Source organism: Ostrinia furnacalis, unplaced genomic scaffold (assembly GCF_004193835.3).
Source record: "Ostrinia furnacalis isolate ACB-3 unplaced genomic scaffold, ASM419383v2 OfSCF0786, whole genome shotgun sequence".
NCBI classification, from domain to species: Eukaryota; Metazoa; Arthropoda; class Insecta; order Lepidoptera; family Crambidae; genus Ostrinia; species Ostrinia furnacalis.
In genome coordinates, this window is record NW_021131025.1 from 134,276 (window position 1) to 150,969 (window position 16,694).

At 36.8% G+C, this 16,694-nt stretch overlaps 1 protein-coding gene across 2 annotated transcripts in view; it reads right to left on the reverse strand.

The window, feature by feature from the left end:
• stai (stathmin) overlaps positions 1-16,286 on the reverse strand; it is a 37,569-nt gene extending 21,283 nt beyond the window's left edge. Inside the window, exon 1 of one of the 2 annotated variants that reach the window (XM_028300817.1) lies at positions 15,986-16,286. In XM_028300817.1, coding sequence (XP_028156618.1) covers positions 15,986-16,004 — 19 coding nt within the window. In that variant the 5' untranslated portion in view covers positions 16,005-16,286. The remainder of the gene's footprint in view (positions 1-15,985) is intronic. The other variant, XM_028300815.1, reaches the window with a different exon arrangement.
• Positions 16,287-16,694: the final 408 nt, after the last annotated feature.

A 16,694-nucleotide genomic window follows, 5' to 3' on the forward strand; every position in this document is an offset into this window, starting at 1 on the left:
TGCAATTGCAATTGATTATTTTTATAAGAAACAAACCGCGTCAATACGTCTACGTAATACTGCAGACATCCAGATCCATATCGATTTAACCACAACTGAAAAATACAATAAGGGTGATTCAACACAAATCGACTTTATCAGATTCATCAATGAAGGGTCGTGATAATATTATGAACATTATCAAAATGATCAGGTCATCAAGGTATTTCATTTGATCAGTAAAACAGATAAGAGATCGATAATATCTTAACAAGTCGACCCCAACCCGCCTTCTCCCCTAATGTCATAAATATTTGCAATGCGTACGGGCGTACCGTTTTTCTCATCACGCCGTATACTTTGCTCTGCATAAGGTACTTGAAAGGTTACGGTTAAGGTATAGGTCAATTTACTTATAATGTTTTTCAAGTTTATATTTAGTTCCAGAAGCATTCATTTTGGACAGGAAAAACGCTAAGAAATTAAATGGAACACAACCAACAATACACGAAGTCTGAGATTTATTTTGCTGCAACGGCAACATTACAAAAACTTTTTTCCAAAACCAGTCAGTTAAAACTTGTTTGAACAGAAAAAGTAAGTAGTTTTTTATCGAACCAAAAACGGGACCCGGGACTTCAGTCTCCAGTTGACGATAATGGAGCGAAAGGGCACTCCCAGTTAATTAATGACCAGGAGACGTTTTGATTTTATTTTAATTATGAGCGTCACGTTCGGCGATGAGTAATCAGAGTTCAAAAGTCAAGGCATTAATATTGACTAGGGACATAAATTATTCACAAGGTGGATCTGCTTGGAGAAAAGCAATGACTACGAAAAAATATCAATTCTGGGGGATGTGTTTCGCATAATTCCTAATGATACTGCTAATCCATCATCTAATTCCAATCTTTTGTGTCTCTTTATTTGTTATTTTTCGGTTTCACACACAAAATGTTGAATTATAGTATAGACTAGATTAAACATGGCAAGAGTAATTTATGAGGGCGATCAAAAATATGACGCGTGAATTCCCATCACATTAACGAAACTTTCCACCACCATTCCAAAACCTCCAATAAAAATAGTAAGAAACTTGTCCAAGTTCCAAATTATATAGAATGTCGGAGTTGCGTCGTTGTACGCGACGCCATATGGCTATTACGTACTAAGCACCTCTGGAATCTCTGGATGGATCCCCCGACCCGTCCGGATTCAGTAACTTGGCGAAGTTTGCCAAGAGAAACTTCTGCGCGATTATTAAACGTTATGCTCGAACTGGGATCTGCAGCGGATATTGGTAATAATTATGTAGGTACGTTTAACAGATTGCTGCAGGACGAGGGAATCTACAAGTATTCTTGGACAAACATTAATGGACAAGTTTCTATACCCGAGTTTAGCGTAACGGGACAAGGCGAGGCAGAAGAAGAGTTTAGAAGCTTGTCTTAGTACTCTGTTCTCTCAGTGTATGCAGCATTGTAAAATTGCAGTGTATTATAAATTATAATCCAGAAAAAAGCAATTTTTGTGCAATAACCAAAATCGGGTTCGAAGGACCATACATATTATGCGCAAAACCCATAAAATCAAGTGTCGGTTGAACCAGCACTCGTAGGCGGGCCCATCAATTGATATCGCATTTGATATCGAGTGGGGTCGCGAGGAGGGTATTATAATGACCTCGGTTTGCTGTAACATCTTTATACAACCCTCGCAGTACGGGTTTGATTTATTATGATGGATTCGGGACTCCCCCGAAAAAGATTTGTATGTCTTGCCTTTTTAAGAAGTTGACCGCAATTTCGGCTGACGAAAACAAGTATTTACTGCCAAGAAAAGAAATACCAATATGTGCCTTTAAAGCAATGTGAAGTTTCGATGGAGCTTCCAGACAACATGATAAGTCATACATTATTATCTTTTCTGAATTAAAATTCAAACCGTATCTTAAGCAACGAAATTAAAGAGGGGCATGTATGCGTAACAGAACACAAATACAAATCATATTAGCTACATTTCTGGCCTGGCACTGGGACATAAAAGAGTACACCGTGCTACAACCGCTACCGTCGAGGTCTATAAAACGAATGCCACACGCACACCCCGATCGATCAAGGCCAGACGCCAACGTAGGCACCGATGTCTTTTTTACCACATGCGTATATCCATGTGAACATCACAAAGAGCAAAATAAAAAGAAACGCGAACACCGGGGTTGTTAACTTCCTACTTGTTCGTACTTTTCAAGGTGGGAGTTGCATGAAAACGCGTTAAGGTTACTTTGGAGGGTTCGTGCAAATCAATATTTTTACAACAATGAATTCTTAAAACATAATAGGTATTGTTTGATTATGTATCGTTAAAAACTTTGTAATTTATAACAGTGGCTTCTATTTGGTGTGACCGCTTTGTTCTTTGATTGAAATATTGCGTTGGAAACATTTTCCATGGTTTAGGTATGGCATGGCAATAGATCCTACAAAGTTGCTATGTTCAAATATCCGTTGTGATCGACTTTAAAGATGTTATAATATTCAGAAATCATATGTACGCGGAAGTACAATACAGCTAAGATGGTCTTAATTTACTGGTTGGCCATGAAAAGATACAACGAACCTTATTGTAGTAGAAAGAATTGTTTTTATGTGTCTTCCGAGAAATCAAATAAGGAATCCGGATAGCTATTTTAGCTGGATATGTGCGTTGCAATGAGACTGGGCGGCTCTCCAAAATGTTGGTTCCAAATTCTGAAAGACCTTGCCAGGAAAGCCCGAGGCAGCGTCACACATGACTCAACTTTACTTAGATTCAACTCGGCGCATGAAAATATCTCTTAGGGAGCTGAAACACGTCTACAAAGTTATATTGCAAGTAATTCTGTTCAAGTCCCAATACCCATACCGTCTGAGTCATCTGGTTCGGCAATATTGTTACTTAGAAGAAAACAAACATTACTTACAAACAATATGGGCATTCTATTCAATTCATCGAATAAATGTAATGTTTTGTTATGTCTACTAATATTATGAAGGAAGTGCACGGAATTCTGCTCCAATATTACAAGTTTTATTACTGAATTCCTACTATGAATAGTTTTACATATTTTTGTGATTGTCATCAGGGAGCTCTTAGCATTAGTTTCTAACTGTAAGTACGGAAGTAGGATTACGAGACATGATTAACAAGCCGAAAACAGTCTTAGGCTTCACCAACGTCTAATTTAGGCGCAGACAAATCCCTCTAATTACTAGGTACTAGAATATAAACGCTAGAGGCCTAATACCGCAAGCACCTTGGCCGAGCCAGCGAAACTTGACACCAGAAGCCTTACTAGATTCGCGGTCAAACGACACGGGTAAATGAATGGATGTACCGTTCACAATTGTAATGAAAATTGTGTTAATCACAGACCGTTGGATGATGAATGGTGACAAATAATAGTGTAATTGAATGGGCGGAGGATGGCAGTTCAATTATCTTTTTCTGTTTGTTCAAACAATAATCAAGACTGATTAATTATTTGGACCCAAAAAACCTTCTATCAAGCGAAATATTGCCTGTCTGCCAAACCGACTAGCGGCTGACTACAGTTACTATTAATACAGTTACACACTACTACAGAAAAATAGCAGATTAGCTCAAAAACAGTCAGATCACCATGTAAGTAGATGTCTAATATTTTACATTATTTTGGACGCACTTAACCAAATGCTACCCTGCAGGGTTACTACTTCACAGGATTCTTTGCAAAGTCAGTAGTAGTTACCTGCATATTGTCTCCAAACAAAAAGCAACCCAGACAGCCACACCAGAGTTTTCCCTGAAATTCCCGTGAACAGCTCGAGCGCCAGCTGTACGGGTGATTTATAGCGCGTCGGAGTATCGCCAAATCAGCATTTCCATTAACATTTCAGGGAACATGCAGACGACGCGATAAAACTTACATTCGAGACCATTTTGCAGATGCACGAAAACAGTGTCGAATTCTTGGTTAATATTAAAATGTTGGAGACAGCTTGATGTAAAGAGGTGCAAATCACCCAGACTTATGGATTTTAAAAGCCACATCGTCGCATCGACACAGACATCGCGTTAGCTATGACTTTACTAGAAAACGTGAAAATGAAATTTCTCCTAGAACGTTATATTTTCTTTAATTAACCGCAAACGCAAATGGCGCCTTGGAAATTACACTTGTGGCTTTTCATTATTCTGGCTTTTATAGCAGATACGATAGTTTGTGATAATTATTAAAGTGATACTTATTCAGTTACTAAGGGCACTAGGGCCAGCTAAAAGGGGGCCTAAAAGATAAGCTTAGGAGGCATTAGAAGCACCTCTTATGGGCTACCATGGAGAGCCGATTAGGGATTTCTTATTTTACGCTCATAAGTGCTAAATCTTGGGCATAATGAATACAAACATTTAATTTCATGTTTATAAACGACCTCCTTCCTTTATATCATCGCGTTTTAAGATTGAATAGCAGCAGGATCCGAAAGAGTCACCGTATCAAGCATACAACTTTTCACAAACCGACACATCTGCAGCGTGTCAGAATTCGCTTCCATTTGTCTCGTGAATTTAAAACAAAATCAAAAGGAAAACGAACAGCGGGAAGGCGAAATTATTGCTTCAGTACGAGAGCTTCGGTCGAATATCCGCCGCAGATATTACGATATTACGCTGTAGGGAACATCTGCCGAGTTCGCGAGTAACCTTGCAGTCCAAGGAGATGATTCCCTAACAACGAGTTATTTTATTCACAAAAAAATACATTTTTCATTTTATTTTATATCCCTTTTTATGCGAATTACTGGTGGCTAAAAATATTCTTCGACTTTCATCATAACTTATTTGCAATATTTTTGCAATACTAACTAATATTCGATTTCGTTATAGCTTCGTTCGAAATCTATAAAAAATGTATCAAGATAGAGACACTGAACATAGCAAAGTATCTACCTATAATAAAATTTTACGTCGAATAAGTTGAAGAAAATTGTTTGGATTTTGTATTCTTGCCTTGTCTTGGTTGAAAATGCGAACCAATACGAAAAAATGCAAATAAGACGTAGGTATCATAATATCAATATTGTACAAACATGAAGGAAAAGAAAGGAATATTTATTATCGACATTCCGCGTGACTCAAATGACATAAGTATAAATAGTATCGTAACTTGTTTGTCTGGAAATTGGGAACAAATCGAATCAGTGTGAATAAATACGGGTTGTTTGCTTGAATATTATTCACTTATCGCCTTTGTTCTTTCGGCCTAGAATAAAGTTCAGTATAAGTGGAAAAAACCCAAATCTTTATAATCAACGTAGGTAAAAGAGATTTGGAATATGTTGTTATTTTTTCAACAGATGATCGTTATTTTTTCAGAGCACTTCACGCCTGACAGAACATTGACGTCATAGGTAGCCTACTTTCGTTGGTGCACGAACCTCAGAAAATGCGCCAAATGAGAACATAGCAGGTAAAACAATTGGCTACAGAATACCGGCTGTCTATAATCAGAGGCGGGGNAATAGTAATGTTGTTTCACTTCCTTGATTCCCGAAATTTTCAGTGCCGCCCTCGTATCATTGCGTTTCAAGATTGAAAATAGCAGCAGGATCCGAAAGAGTCACAGTATCAAGCATGCAACTTTTCCCAAACCGAGACATCTGCAGCGTGTCAGAATTCGCTTCCATTTGTCTCGTGAATTTAAAACAAAATCAAAAGGAAAACGAACAGCGGGAAGGCGAAATTATTGCTTCAGTACGAGAGCTTCGGTCGAATATCCGCCGCAGATATTGCGCTGTAGGGAACATCTGCCGAGTTCGCGAGTAACCTTGCAGTCCAAGGAGATTCCCTAACGAGTTATTTTATTCACAAAAAATACATTTTTTATTTCATTATACGTAAATCCTTTTTTATGCGAGACTGGTGGCTAAAAATATTCTTCGACTTTCATCGTTTCATCAACTTATTTGCAATATTTTTGCAATACTAACTAATATTCGATTTCGTTATAGCTTCGTTCGAAATCTATTAAAAATGTATCAAGATAGAGACACTGAACATAGCTAAGTTAAGTATCTACCTATAAATCCTATAATAAAATTTTACGTCGAATAAGTTGAAAAAAATTGTTTGGATTTTGTATTCTTGCCTTGTCTTGCTAGAAAATGCGAATTAATAGGAAAAAAAGCAAATAAGAAGAAGGTATCATAATATCAATATTGCACAAACATGAAGGAAAAGAAAGGAATATTTATTATCGACATTCCGCGTGACTCAAATGACATAAATAGTATCGTAACTTGTTTGTCTGGAAATTGGGAGCAAATCGAATCAGTGTGAATAAATACGGGTTGTTTGCTTGAATATTATTCACTTATCGCCTTTGTTCTTTCGGCCTAGAATAAAGTTCAGTATAAGTGGAAAAAACCCAAATCTTTATAATCAACGTAGGTAAAAGAGATTTGGAATATGTTGTTATTTTTTCAACAGATGATCGTTATTTTTTCAGAGCACTTCACGCCTGACAGAACATTGACGTCATAGGTAGCCTACTTTCGTTGGTGCACGAACCTCAGAAAATGCGCCAAATGAGAACTAAACAGGTAAAACAATTGGCTACAAAATACCGGCTGTCTATAATAAATGAGAAAGTTACTCACTGTTTTCTTGCTTATATTGCTAAAGAAATAAATTAATAAGTTTGATAAAAGAGAAGTGGTCTGACTTTGGAAAAGGGCATTTTCGCTAGAAAAATCTTGAAGGGTGTGTGTAAAATATAGAAAACTCATAGTTTGAAATATGTAGGCTGACTTATCTATTACTATTAAATATGAAATAAAGGGTGTTTCTAAATAGACTTCTTGCCTTTCTTTGTCTCGGGACGCGACCAAAATCAACGCAGTCTGCCACGGGCAAAAGCAGTGCAGTAAGCTCATAAAATCGTGATCTATTTCAAATCCACCGCAGATTCCGTTCATTTGAATACCCCATGTCACTGAACCTGATGATTCAGCACGTGAATTAGATTAGTACCGTTGCAGTCGGTGTGCAGCCGATCATACGGCACACGCGAGCCGAGTATTCACCCCGGGCTAGCCTTTTGGGCACCATCCAAAACAGCACAATCGATACGCCGGAGTCGCCAGATGAGATGCTGCCGTTGTTCTAGCTCGAATCAGCCTTATCTGTATCTAGATCACGAACGTTTCAGGAATGCTTAGTCGGAATACGGAATGTTTAGCGTTTCTGGGCCATTTTTGTCTATTTTTTTTTTTCAACAAATTATAGGTATGTAGATTAAGTAATACAACGCTACTATGGTAAGCTACAGTCCAGTGTTGGCACTAATCAATTAATTTTTTAATCAATTAACTAATTTGATTAATTTTAATCATGATTAAATTAATCCTGATTAAAATAATCATGATTAAAAAAGTAATCATAATCATGATTAATTTGTTAATCATTAATCAATAATCATTAATTTGATTAACTTGATTAACTTCTAAAATTTTCTATCGAAAACAATGTTAAAACATTGAATTCTAATATTAGATGTTTGGTTTTAGGCTACAATTCTATGACAGGTCATACTTAGATAAATATAAGGTAACCTAGACTGCCCCCCGCCCCCTTCCCTCGCTGAAACTTCCGGTGCAGTCTTCCGACCTCCCGTAGGAGGATATCAGTCCACTTCCCCTACCGTTCCAGCACTTACTTGCAACCCCACACTCCCACCACCTGCCCCCCACCCCTAGCCTCCCCTGAAACTTCTAGTACGAAGTCTCCTGCACCTCCCCAACACGCAAAACCTCCTAGGGACGACCTTGACGGGGATCATCACTGAGCTTGACACGTCCACGTTGAAATTCAGGAAACCAGCGATAAATTGTGGTTTTGGATGGGGCTTCATTACCAAATGCAGAAATCATCCGGTCAACACACTGTTTTTGTGTTAAACCATTTCAAAAGTCATAATAAATCATCGCTCTTGAATTTTCTCCAGTCAATTCCATTTTCTCAACGACTAAACAAGTTTGACAAGACCTTGTGATACGACCGAGAATCTTTTTTTAAATAAATAAATGGTATACGATTTTTAAAACCCTAGAGTTTGCAATTAAATAGATTTTAATATGACTGGAACAGTGGAAATATTCCATTCCCGATACTTTTAGTGCAGCCCTCGTACGGAATGTTTAGCGTTTCTGGGCCATTTTTGTCTATTTTTTTTCAACAAATTGTATGTAGAATAAGTAATACAACGCTACTATGGTAAGCTACAGTCATACAATATCGAATTATAAAATTTTTAACGCCATTATTTTCAACGACATTCGGTTTAGTTTCCCCTATCCGTGGATTAACAACGTAGGACTGCGCATGATTAATGAATGCGCAAACAAGCACTTTAGTAAATCCTGAAAAGTTGTCCTGTTGGGTTTCATTATGATAGGATAATAAACGACAGCAAACCGACAACGCACACTATTAGCAAGAAGAGTAATGTGTTCAAATGTATTCCATAATGGCATATCAAAAGAAGACTTTCTTCCACTAGACAATGAATAGTAATGTAAAAAGAAGTACTTCATTATCGTGCCTACACTAGGTACACAAAAAATACAAGAAATATTGAAAAATATACAGAAGACTGAAATTCGTCGGTCAAATTGATTGCTTCATCCAGATAGCAAAAAAGGCGTCAGTGGCCGATGATTACAGACTGCGTGACTAAAAGTGCTGCTTCCTTCACAATGCACAATGGAATATTACTCTTGTCTTGATTAGAAAATCTTATTGAAACTATTTCGGCGTAAAGGTAGTTTAAATAACCCATAATGCCAGACAGGGCTTCGCAGAGGCGCAATAAAAAAACTAGTAAAACTCCACCGTTCCGGATTTATACAGACCGTAAAGGAATTAATGGATCATGGTTCACGGTAGAAGGCAAGTTATCTGTCTAGTGATGAAACACCCCTTCTGACCCACTGCACTACCAAACCACACTACCAGTAGTGTCGTGGGGAATATTTTTTCCCTTCTGCACTACCAAGCCAGTAGTGTCGTGGGTAACATACATCTTCATTCCCATCGACACTACTACCATAACTGAATGTAAAATTTGTAAAATTTTGGATTGTTTTGTTATAAATTATGTTTATATGCAACCCTAACCTTTGTGCAAATTGGCAGTTTGACAAAATTTACTGAAAATAAAATATTACCTAAAAGGGCTTATTAAATCTTATACCTATATAACTTTGCGTGAAAGAAAAACAAAATTAAATTATTTTACCCGACTACGGCAAAGCAAAAGGAGGGTTATGATTTTGACAGGCTATGTATGTATGTATGTTCATCTGTTCCCTCGTAACTTCTAAACTACTTATCAGAATTCGACAAATGACATATCATTAGAAGCGTCTTAATTGTCCGCTGGTTATAGGCTATATGGGGTTTCACAAAATCTAATGTGGCGCCCTCTAGCGGGCAAACCATACAGAGTAAAAAAATAAAATTAAGATAAATATGCCGTGTTTGGTATCATTTGAAAACGCTTTACTTGTACATTTACCGTAACAATACATAAGCCCTTTTAGGTAACATTTTATTTTCAGTAAATTTCGTCAAACTGCAAAATTGCACAGAGGTTCATGAGGTTAGGGTTGCATATAAACATAATTTATTACAAAACAATCCAAAATTTTACAAATTTTACATTCAGTTATGGTAGTAGTGTCGATGGGAATGAAGATGTAAGGCCCTCAAAAATTACCCACGACACTACTGGCTTGGTAGTGTAGAAGGGAAAAAATATTCCCCACCCCACGACACTACTGGTAGTGTGGTTTGGTAGTGGTAGTGCGGTGGGTCAGAAGGGATGAAACACAGACGCATTGTTATGGGACCTTTAAGTGAGAGCTTGCTAATTACTTATGCGAGTTAGTTCCACAGGCTTATTATAAATTACTCATGTCAAAAGGTATTACCTAAGACAGACAAGACTACTAGGATTATGAACACGTCTTCCACAAAGCCTCCTTCATTCCTCATCACCACTTTGGAATAAATAAGGTACCTAACATTCGAAAATAATATTACTAGCTTTTTGCCCGCAGCTTCGCCCGCGTGGAATTTTGTCTGTCACAGAAAAACTTTATCTCGCGCGTCCCTGTTTCAAATACCGGGATAAAAACTATCCTATGTCCTTTTCCGGGACTCAAACTATCTCTATGCCAAATTTCATCAAAATCGGTTCAGTGGTATTAATAGGCGTGAAAGAGAGACAGACAGAGTTACTTTCGCATTTATAATATTAGTATAGATTACCTATTCAAGTAAAGTATGAACGATATTAATCCTACATGATCAAAGGCGTTAAATTAAGTTAAACTTAAAATATTTAGCGTATTGTCGGAAATATTATACTGAATACATAAGTAAATAATAAATAAGAAAACAAGTTCCCACAATCAACACGGCAAATGGCAATACAGTTTTTAAATTATATTAAGAGAAATTGCTGCTGTTCTGGAAATGCATATGGCGTTTTTGTTGTTAATCAAGCGGAAAGGAGTTTAATTATTCGTTTATCAATTGGCCAATTAACGTTTCGTGTAGATACGAATGAAGCAACCGATGCAAAACACAAATTAGTGCCAGTTGTTCAGGTTTTTTGTCAAACAGTGACAGAATGAATAAGACAAGAATGAGTTTTCTGAGTTAGACTGTGGTTAGGCTAAGAAAATGAAAGTAGTTCCGATTGTATAAATTCATCTATACGATTGTATATATAGAGAACAATAGTGTCTAGACAAACCTAAAAAGGATTTAGGACGCTATTTGGATCAAATATGTAATTGCTCAATAATGAATAATAAATAAATAAATAAATAAATAAAAAAAAAAAATAAAAAAAAAATCTGTATATCTGTGGAAACTAGCTCAAAATGGCAATAACATATCTAACGAACAAGTTATTGACCTAGAAGTAGAATGCAATTTTGATCCGTTTGAGGAAAAAACTGGAGTGTGCAGGAATGCAATAATTAAATCAGCGAATGCAATAAACATTAATTAAACCTTTAAAAAACTAATCCTAAACGAATTAATTAGAATGAAATCAAGCTCCACTGGCTCTAGCGAAAGTAATTATGAAAACTGAAATATCTATCACCCGGTTAATACTGTATTAAATAACTGCGTAGTTCAAAAAAAGGTAAGAACGTAGGCAGCCTTTCTTTACTTTTTGAGTCCAGAAATACTTCCATCCATGTGTGATATTGCGCACAGAGATTTACACAGAAAACATGACTGTGTCGTCAGTTGCATGCAATTTGCACCTAAGCGAAACAACAACCAGATAGAACATGCACCGTTCCAAACACGTAAATAGGAGTGGACGCAGATGCCTCACATTTTAACGAATGAATCAATATAATGCAGCGAATGCAACTGCAAACCACTCCACAAACAATAAAAATGTGGTTGCCTTGCCCAATGCCCATGTAATTCATCCAGACTGGGTGGGTATCTCCTACTTGGGATCCTTGATTCTTCATAATTTTGATCAGCAAAACTACCGGGAATTGGAAAATATAATGCAATGCACCAGATAAATAATCCTAGAGTGTTGCACAATGTATGCAACGTTAAAGAAGTATGAGTTTACATTACTGTTGGTCATACTAGGCCTACTGTACATGCAACTTTACTGTGGCCTTAATACATTTAAGTTTGATGACCTGGGTGCCACAGTATATATATGAGCTAAACCAGTACGGAAACTTAGCCCTTTCGGCGAGTTAAATACCTACACTTCAACTGAGTGTTAGGGTTGGCACTCTTAATCCTTATAAAATTAATAAGGTTCTTACTTACTTGTTTATTAAAACGTTTACTATTAGAGGCCGGTAGAAGATCTATTCTTATAAATAAAATACCGGATACTTACTTTCACATACCTATTGCCTCATTTTTAATACAGTTCATCATCATCACTTAGTAAAAAAGCGCGCGGAGCAAATTACTTTAGAACACATTACATTGTTAAAAAGCGTAATTACGTAATTTAAAAATAACTATTCCTAATAAAAGATGAAAGCACTTTAATTAAAAAGTAATATTTAATCATTTTTACAATTCAGAATTATTACGAAGTTTTAAAAAATGAAAGTTCTGGTTTTGAAGATGCCGAGTTCAAGCAGTCGTATACTACGCAATACTTGTGGCAATACACTCGTGGCATGTTTTTAAAAATACAGCGGACAGCGCATGCAATAAAATTATTATTAAAAACACAGCGCGCGCGACACCCGCGACGGATGGACTGCGAGGTTCGCTTAGAGCTCGTGTAAAGCGTGCGTCTGTGTGCGTGAGTCTGATTTCGAGCGTTTGTATGAAGCTTCCGTACTGTTTGATTTCTCTACTGTGTGGGTGCATTGTCTCGGCAGATTACGCGTTTACTAATAAATGACGCGCACACGCGATGACTGTTGTTCGCTGGGCAATTAAGGCACGGGGCAATAATAATGTATTTTATTGCTCAATTTGACGTCCTATCCTATTAAATGGATGATTATGGATGTTGTTTGTGTTGGAAACTTCATGAGAAAGCTCGATTTCATACAACTTGAAATAACGTAGAATATTATTTATCAGTGATTTCTGAAGATAAACAGCAGAAGCAGACAATCTAATAAATAAAACAAAATTTGAAAAATTTGGCTACATGCATGAGATGATAAGAGCATGAATTGTTTGAGCAGTTAATGATTTATTAGAGATCTGCTGAATCAAAATTTTTAGAAACTCTAGGTTGTAAGATTTTGGACCTACATCGATGTTTATTTCGGGACAGGCTTTCTATTACGGTAATATGTGATAAATCATCGAGCTGCATACTTTACATTCAGGATAATGAGTAAGTCCTGTGCGTAGGCGCCTGCGCCCACGTCGTCTTGCCTTTTGCGGCGACAGCCGGCCAGACGAGCTTTCATTGCGTTACGTACCGTGCTGTACTTGTATTGTAAGTTTTGCTGATAGAAAGCCATGTAGGAGGACAGCTGCGTATGGTTTGATTGTCCGCAATTTCACATCCGAACTGAACCTATTCAATTAGACATAGAATGATTCAATGCAAGTGAAAGCTTCTACAATCTGTACAAAATGTTCGAGATTGCGAAGACAAATTGCATTGCATCTGCCTACCGACAAATAAGACGAGATTTTATTAAACCCTCTAACCTGATGACCTGGTTCCCCCTTTTAATCAAGCATGGGAACGCAGCGAAGTTTGACACGTACAGAAACGTCTTTTAATCAAGAAAATGCGCTCAGTGAGTGTACGCTGTAGGTATCGTCCTAATTTTCTGGTAAACCGCCTTTGTTTACGCCGCAATATGGACAAAGGTCAATATTTACCCGCGAGCATAGTAAGCGAGGATTCCTTTCATTGTGTTGATAATGCGTTGAACGGTGGAACACCCTCGAATAATGGTGGAGTCGATCGAGAGCGTCGTACTTTAACAAATAAATGTATAAAGTTGCGCCGTAACGGGCCATTAGGCGGGCTGGTTGGAAAAATTACATCGCCCCGCTGAATTGTATTGGTTTTAGGCGAGAGGGGTGCTCTGCCCACTCTCACTTTTAATCAGAAGCTCCCCGAGGTGAGACCTCTTAGTGTCAATTTAATAACACTTTAAATTGGGCGTTAAATTTGAAGAGGCTTTATTAGTTCGAGCCATTGGTTCGTCCTCAATGAACCGGTCGTTTATTTGCATTTATTTAACGAACGGAGACAGAAATGAGATCATCAAAACTTGAGCTTTTGTGCCATTNGAGCCATTTTACGGTCAATTAGTTATAAACAATACCTAACTGAAGTTGGTTTTCTACAAAAGCTAATCTAATTTCTTATAGAATCTATAGACGTTTTTATGGATTTTAAAGGAGGTAAGTATCATTTTGAGCAGTCGGGTTCAGTCGAAGAGGGTAAAAGTAAGGTAAGTTTTCGAACGTAAAAATTGTATTGTTTAGATCGATTGATGATGGATTAGGTAGACTAGATACCCTTCTATGCCAAACTAATTAACTTCACTCAGAATAACTAACCTAGTTTAGTAACTTACACTAGAATTTATAAATAACTTCGCGCAAACAAAGTTACCGGCAGCTACTCTGACTGACATTCCTACAAAGCAAACAACTTTGTAGAAGGAACAGGATGCGAATATCTTGCCTATCCATACAAAGATCCTTAAAGCAACCATAAAAGGTGATAGGTACCACTAGTTCAAATATAGAACAACGGCAGGCGCGGAAGATGTGCGCGAGCTTACGCCGGTGACGTGATGAGTCAGCTCAACGGCTGCAGGCGTCCTTGCTTCCCAACGGTCGTTCGAACTTCGAAGATGACACTATCTACTTCGCAAAAACTCATTTTTCTTATTGGACACAACTGGTAAATTGGTACTCGTTTAACGGTCTTACGCGGACAAAAAACGACGCGCGTGGGTGTGTAATGCAAGACTGTAGGAACTGGTTTCAGTTGACATTTTATTTATGATCTCTTAATATTACGGTTTTAGACAATGCGGTTTTTATTTACATGAAATGTAGGGTATGAGAGTAAATGCAAACTTAGTAAAAGTAAAGAAATCAGGTGGTTTAGTAATTTCAGGTAAGGATCTAAAAAGGTTTTCATTGCAATTCCAAACTATATTTATTTTGTTAATGAAAAAACAAACTGTATAGTTAAAAATAATTAATCATTCTATGCATAATAAGGCAGGTATTTGACCGCAATCGCACCTGGTGTTAAGTGAGATACAGTCTAGTATGGTAGGTACACATTCTGCCCTGTAAGTGCCTAATCACTCTCCATAAAAAGGCCCGGATTATAGTGTTCGGGAAAGACAGCAATTTATTCTAGCTGTCTTTCCTACAATTTGTAGGGACCTATATTACCTACTTCATAATTTAATAAGGGTTCCGTTTTTGGCCATTTGGCTACGGAACCCTAAAAAGCATCCCTGTGGAAGAATAAAATCTATTTGTTTTATATTTAAAATAAATTTTAAATAAGTTGTATGTAAATTGATTAAATAAATTATGAACCTAATAAAATCGTTTTTAACTTAATTTTCTCTGTTCAGTCAGTCCAAAGATATTCTTATTAAAACTAAAATGTCACAGTAACAAAAAATATTCACATAAAAAAATGGTGTAAGTAGCAAATATTTTAATGTATTTTTATTAATATTTGGGTGATAATGGTATGTCTTAATCTTGCAGGAAATAGAAAAATAGCAAGCAAGAATAATTAAAATTCCTTAACTTCAATACTTTTAAAATAAACACAAATAAAAATAGAATTGCTTGAAATACATCTCTTTGAAAAACTAATAGGAAATCAGTATTATAAGAATGTTGTGGTAAGAGAAGACAGTGGTTTATTGGAAATTACTGTTGGTTGTACAATTTTATTTTATTTTTTGTAGGTGTAGGTACTTATGTACCCGTTGTAAATTAAAAAAAGGGTTGATGCTTTTCAATGCTTATTTATATTTATCTAGTATTAGGTATTCTTAATCAAAAAGATAAAAATAAATAATTTTTACAATACCTACCCTATTGACTTTAATCTATAAAATTAATAAAAATATTTAAATGCGCGGGTACAGTGGGTACTGTGTATCCAGCATCCAATTTCTCTTAGCTGCTAAATAATACTTATTTGAAATACATACTAGATAAATAAATGCTCCTCCAACTTTGCACCAAAAATAAAAATAAAATTGAGGTGTAAAAAATCTATAATCCTCTTAACAAGTACTTTCAAATTAAGAACAACAAAAAAAAATTGTGAGTTGGATGAAGCTAAAATAACTAAATCTATCAGAATAAACACGGTTAAATTAATGCAATTTATATTCCAATAGGAATTCGAAAAGGCAAGTGAAAAAGGAAAATAAAATCGACTTACATTTAGTTTCAACTTCCATGGTTGATCGGTAGTCGGTATTCCACCACAACAAAGAACTTTGAACAAAACCAAACTTTATCTCCGGCAGACGTCCTTTATCAGGCGCGACTCTGTTGAATTTCAAGTGACTTTAAAAACGGCAGCGACTTTTTAACTATTAGTCCCAGACCACCGTTGATGACCAGTTATTTTCAAACGTTTATAAAACCAAAGAAGACAGGATGTGAAGTAAATCGGCGAGCTTTTGAAATGTTTTTTTCTTCCTCTTGTTATTTGAATGAAGTTTCTCACGATTTGACAGCGGTAAAGACGCGTCCACGTGATTGGTCGAAATCAAATCTCGCGCTCCTGCGCTTCGAACGCCATCGACCGAAGATCTATTTTTTGTTCGGATACACGTACAAACGCAATCAAAGGACTTTTATCGATATGGTTTATCCGTTGTTTAAAATTACTTTTTTGCATCAAAACTCCAAATAACGATACATAATTTGACTTCAGGGTCATCTCAAAATAAAGTCTCCTCCACCACGCCAATCGTAGAAAAAAAAAGATTAGGGAAACAGACAGATGGCGCGGTTGCAGTCATTCAATACTTGCCGACACAACAGCGCAACAGGTGGTAGTAGACCAATGCAATGGCATTCGCTCTTCCTATGATGGCGCCACTGTAGACTAAGGTCCTGCCTGTGCACTAGCCACTTGGGCA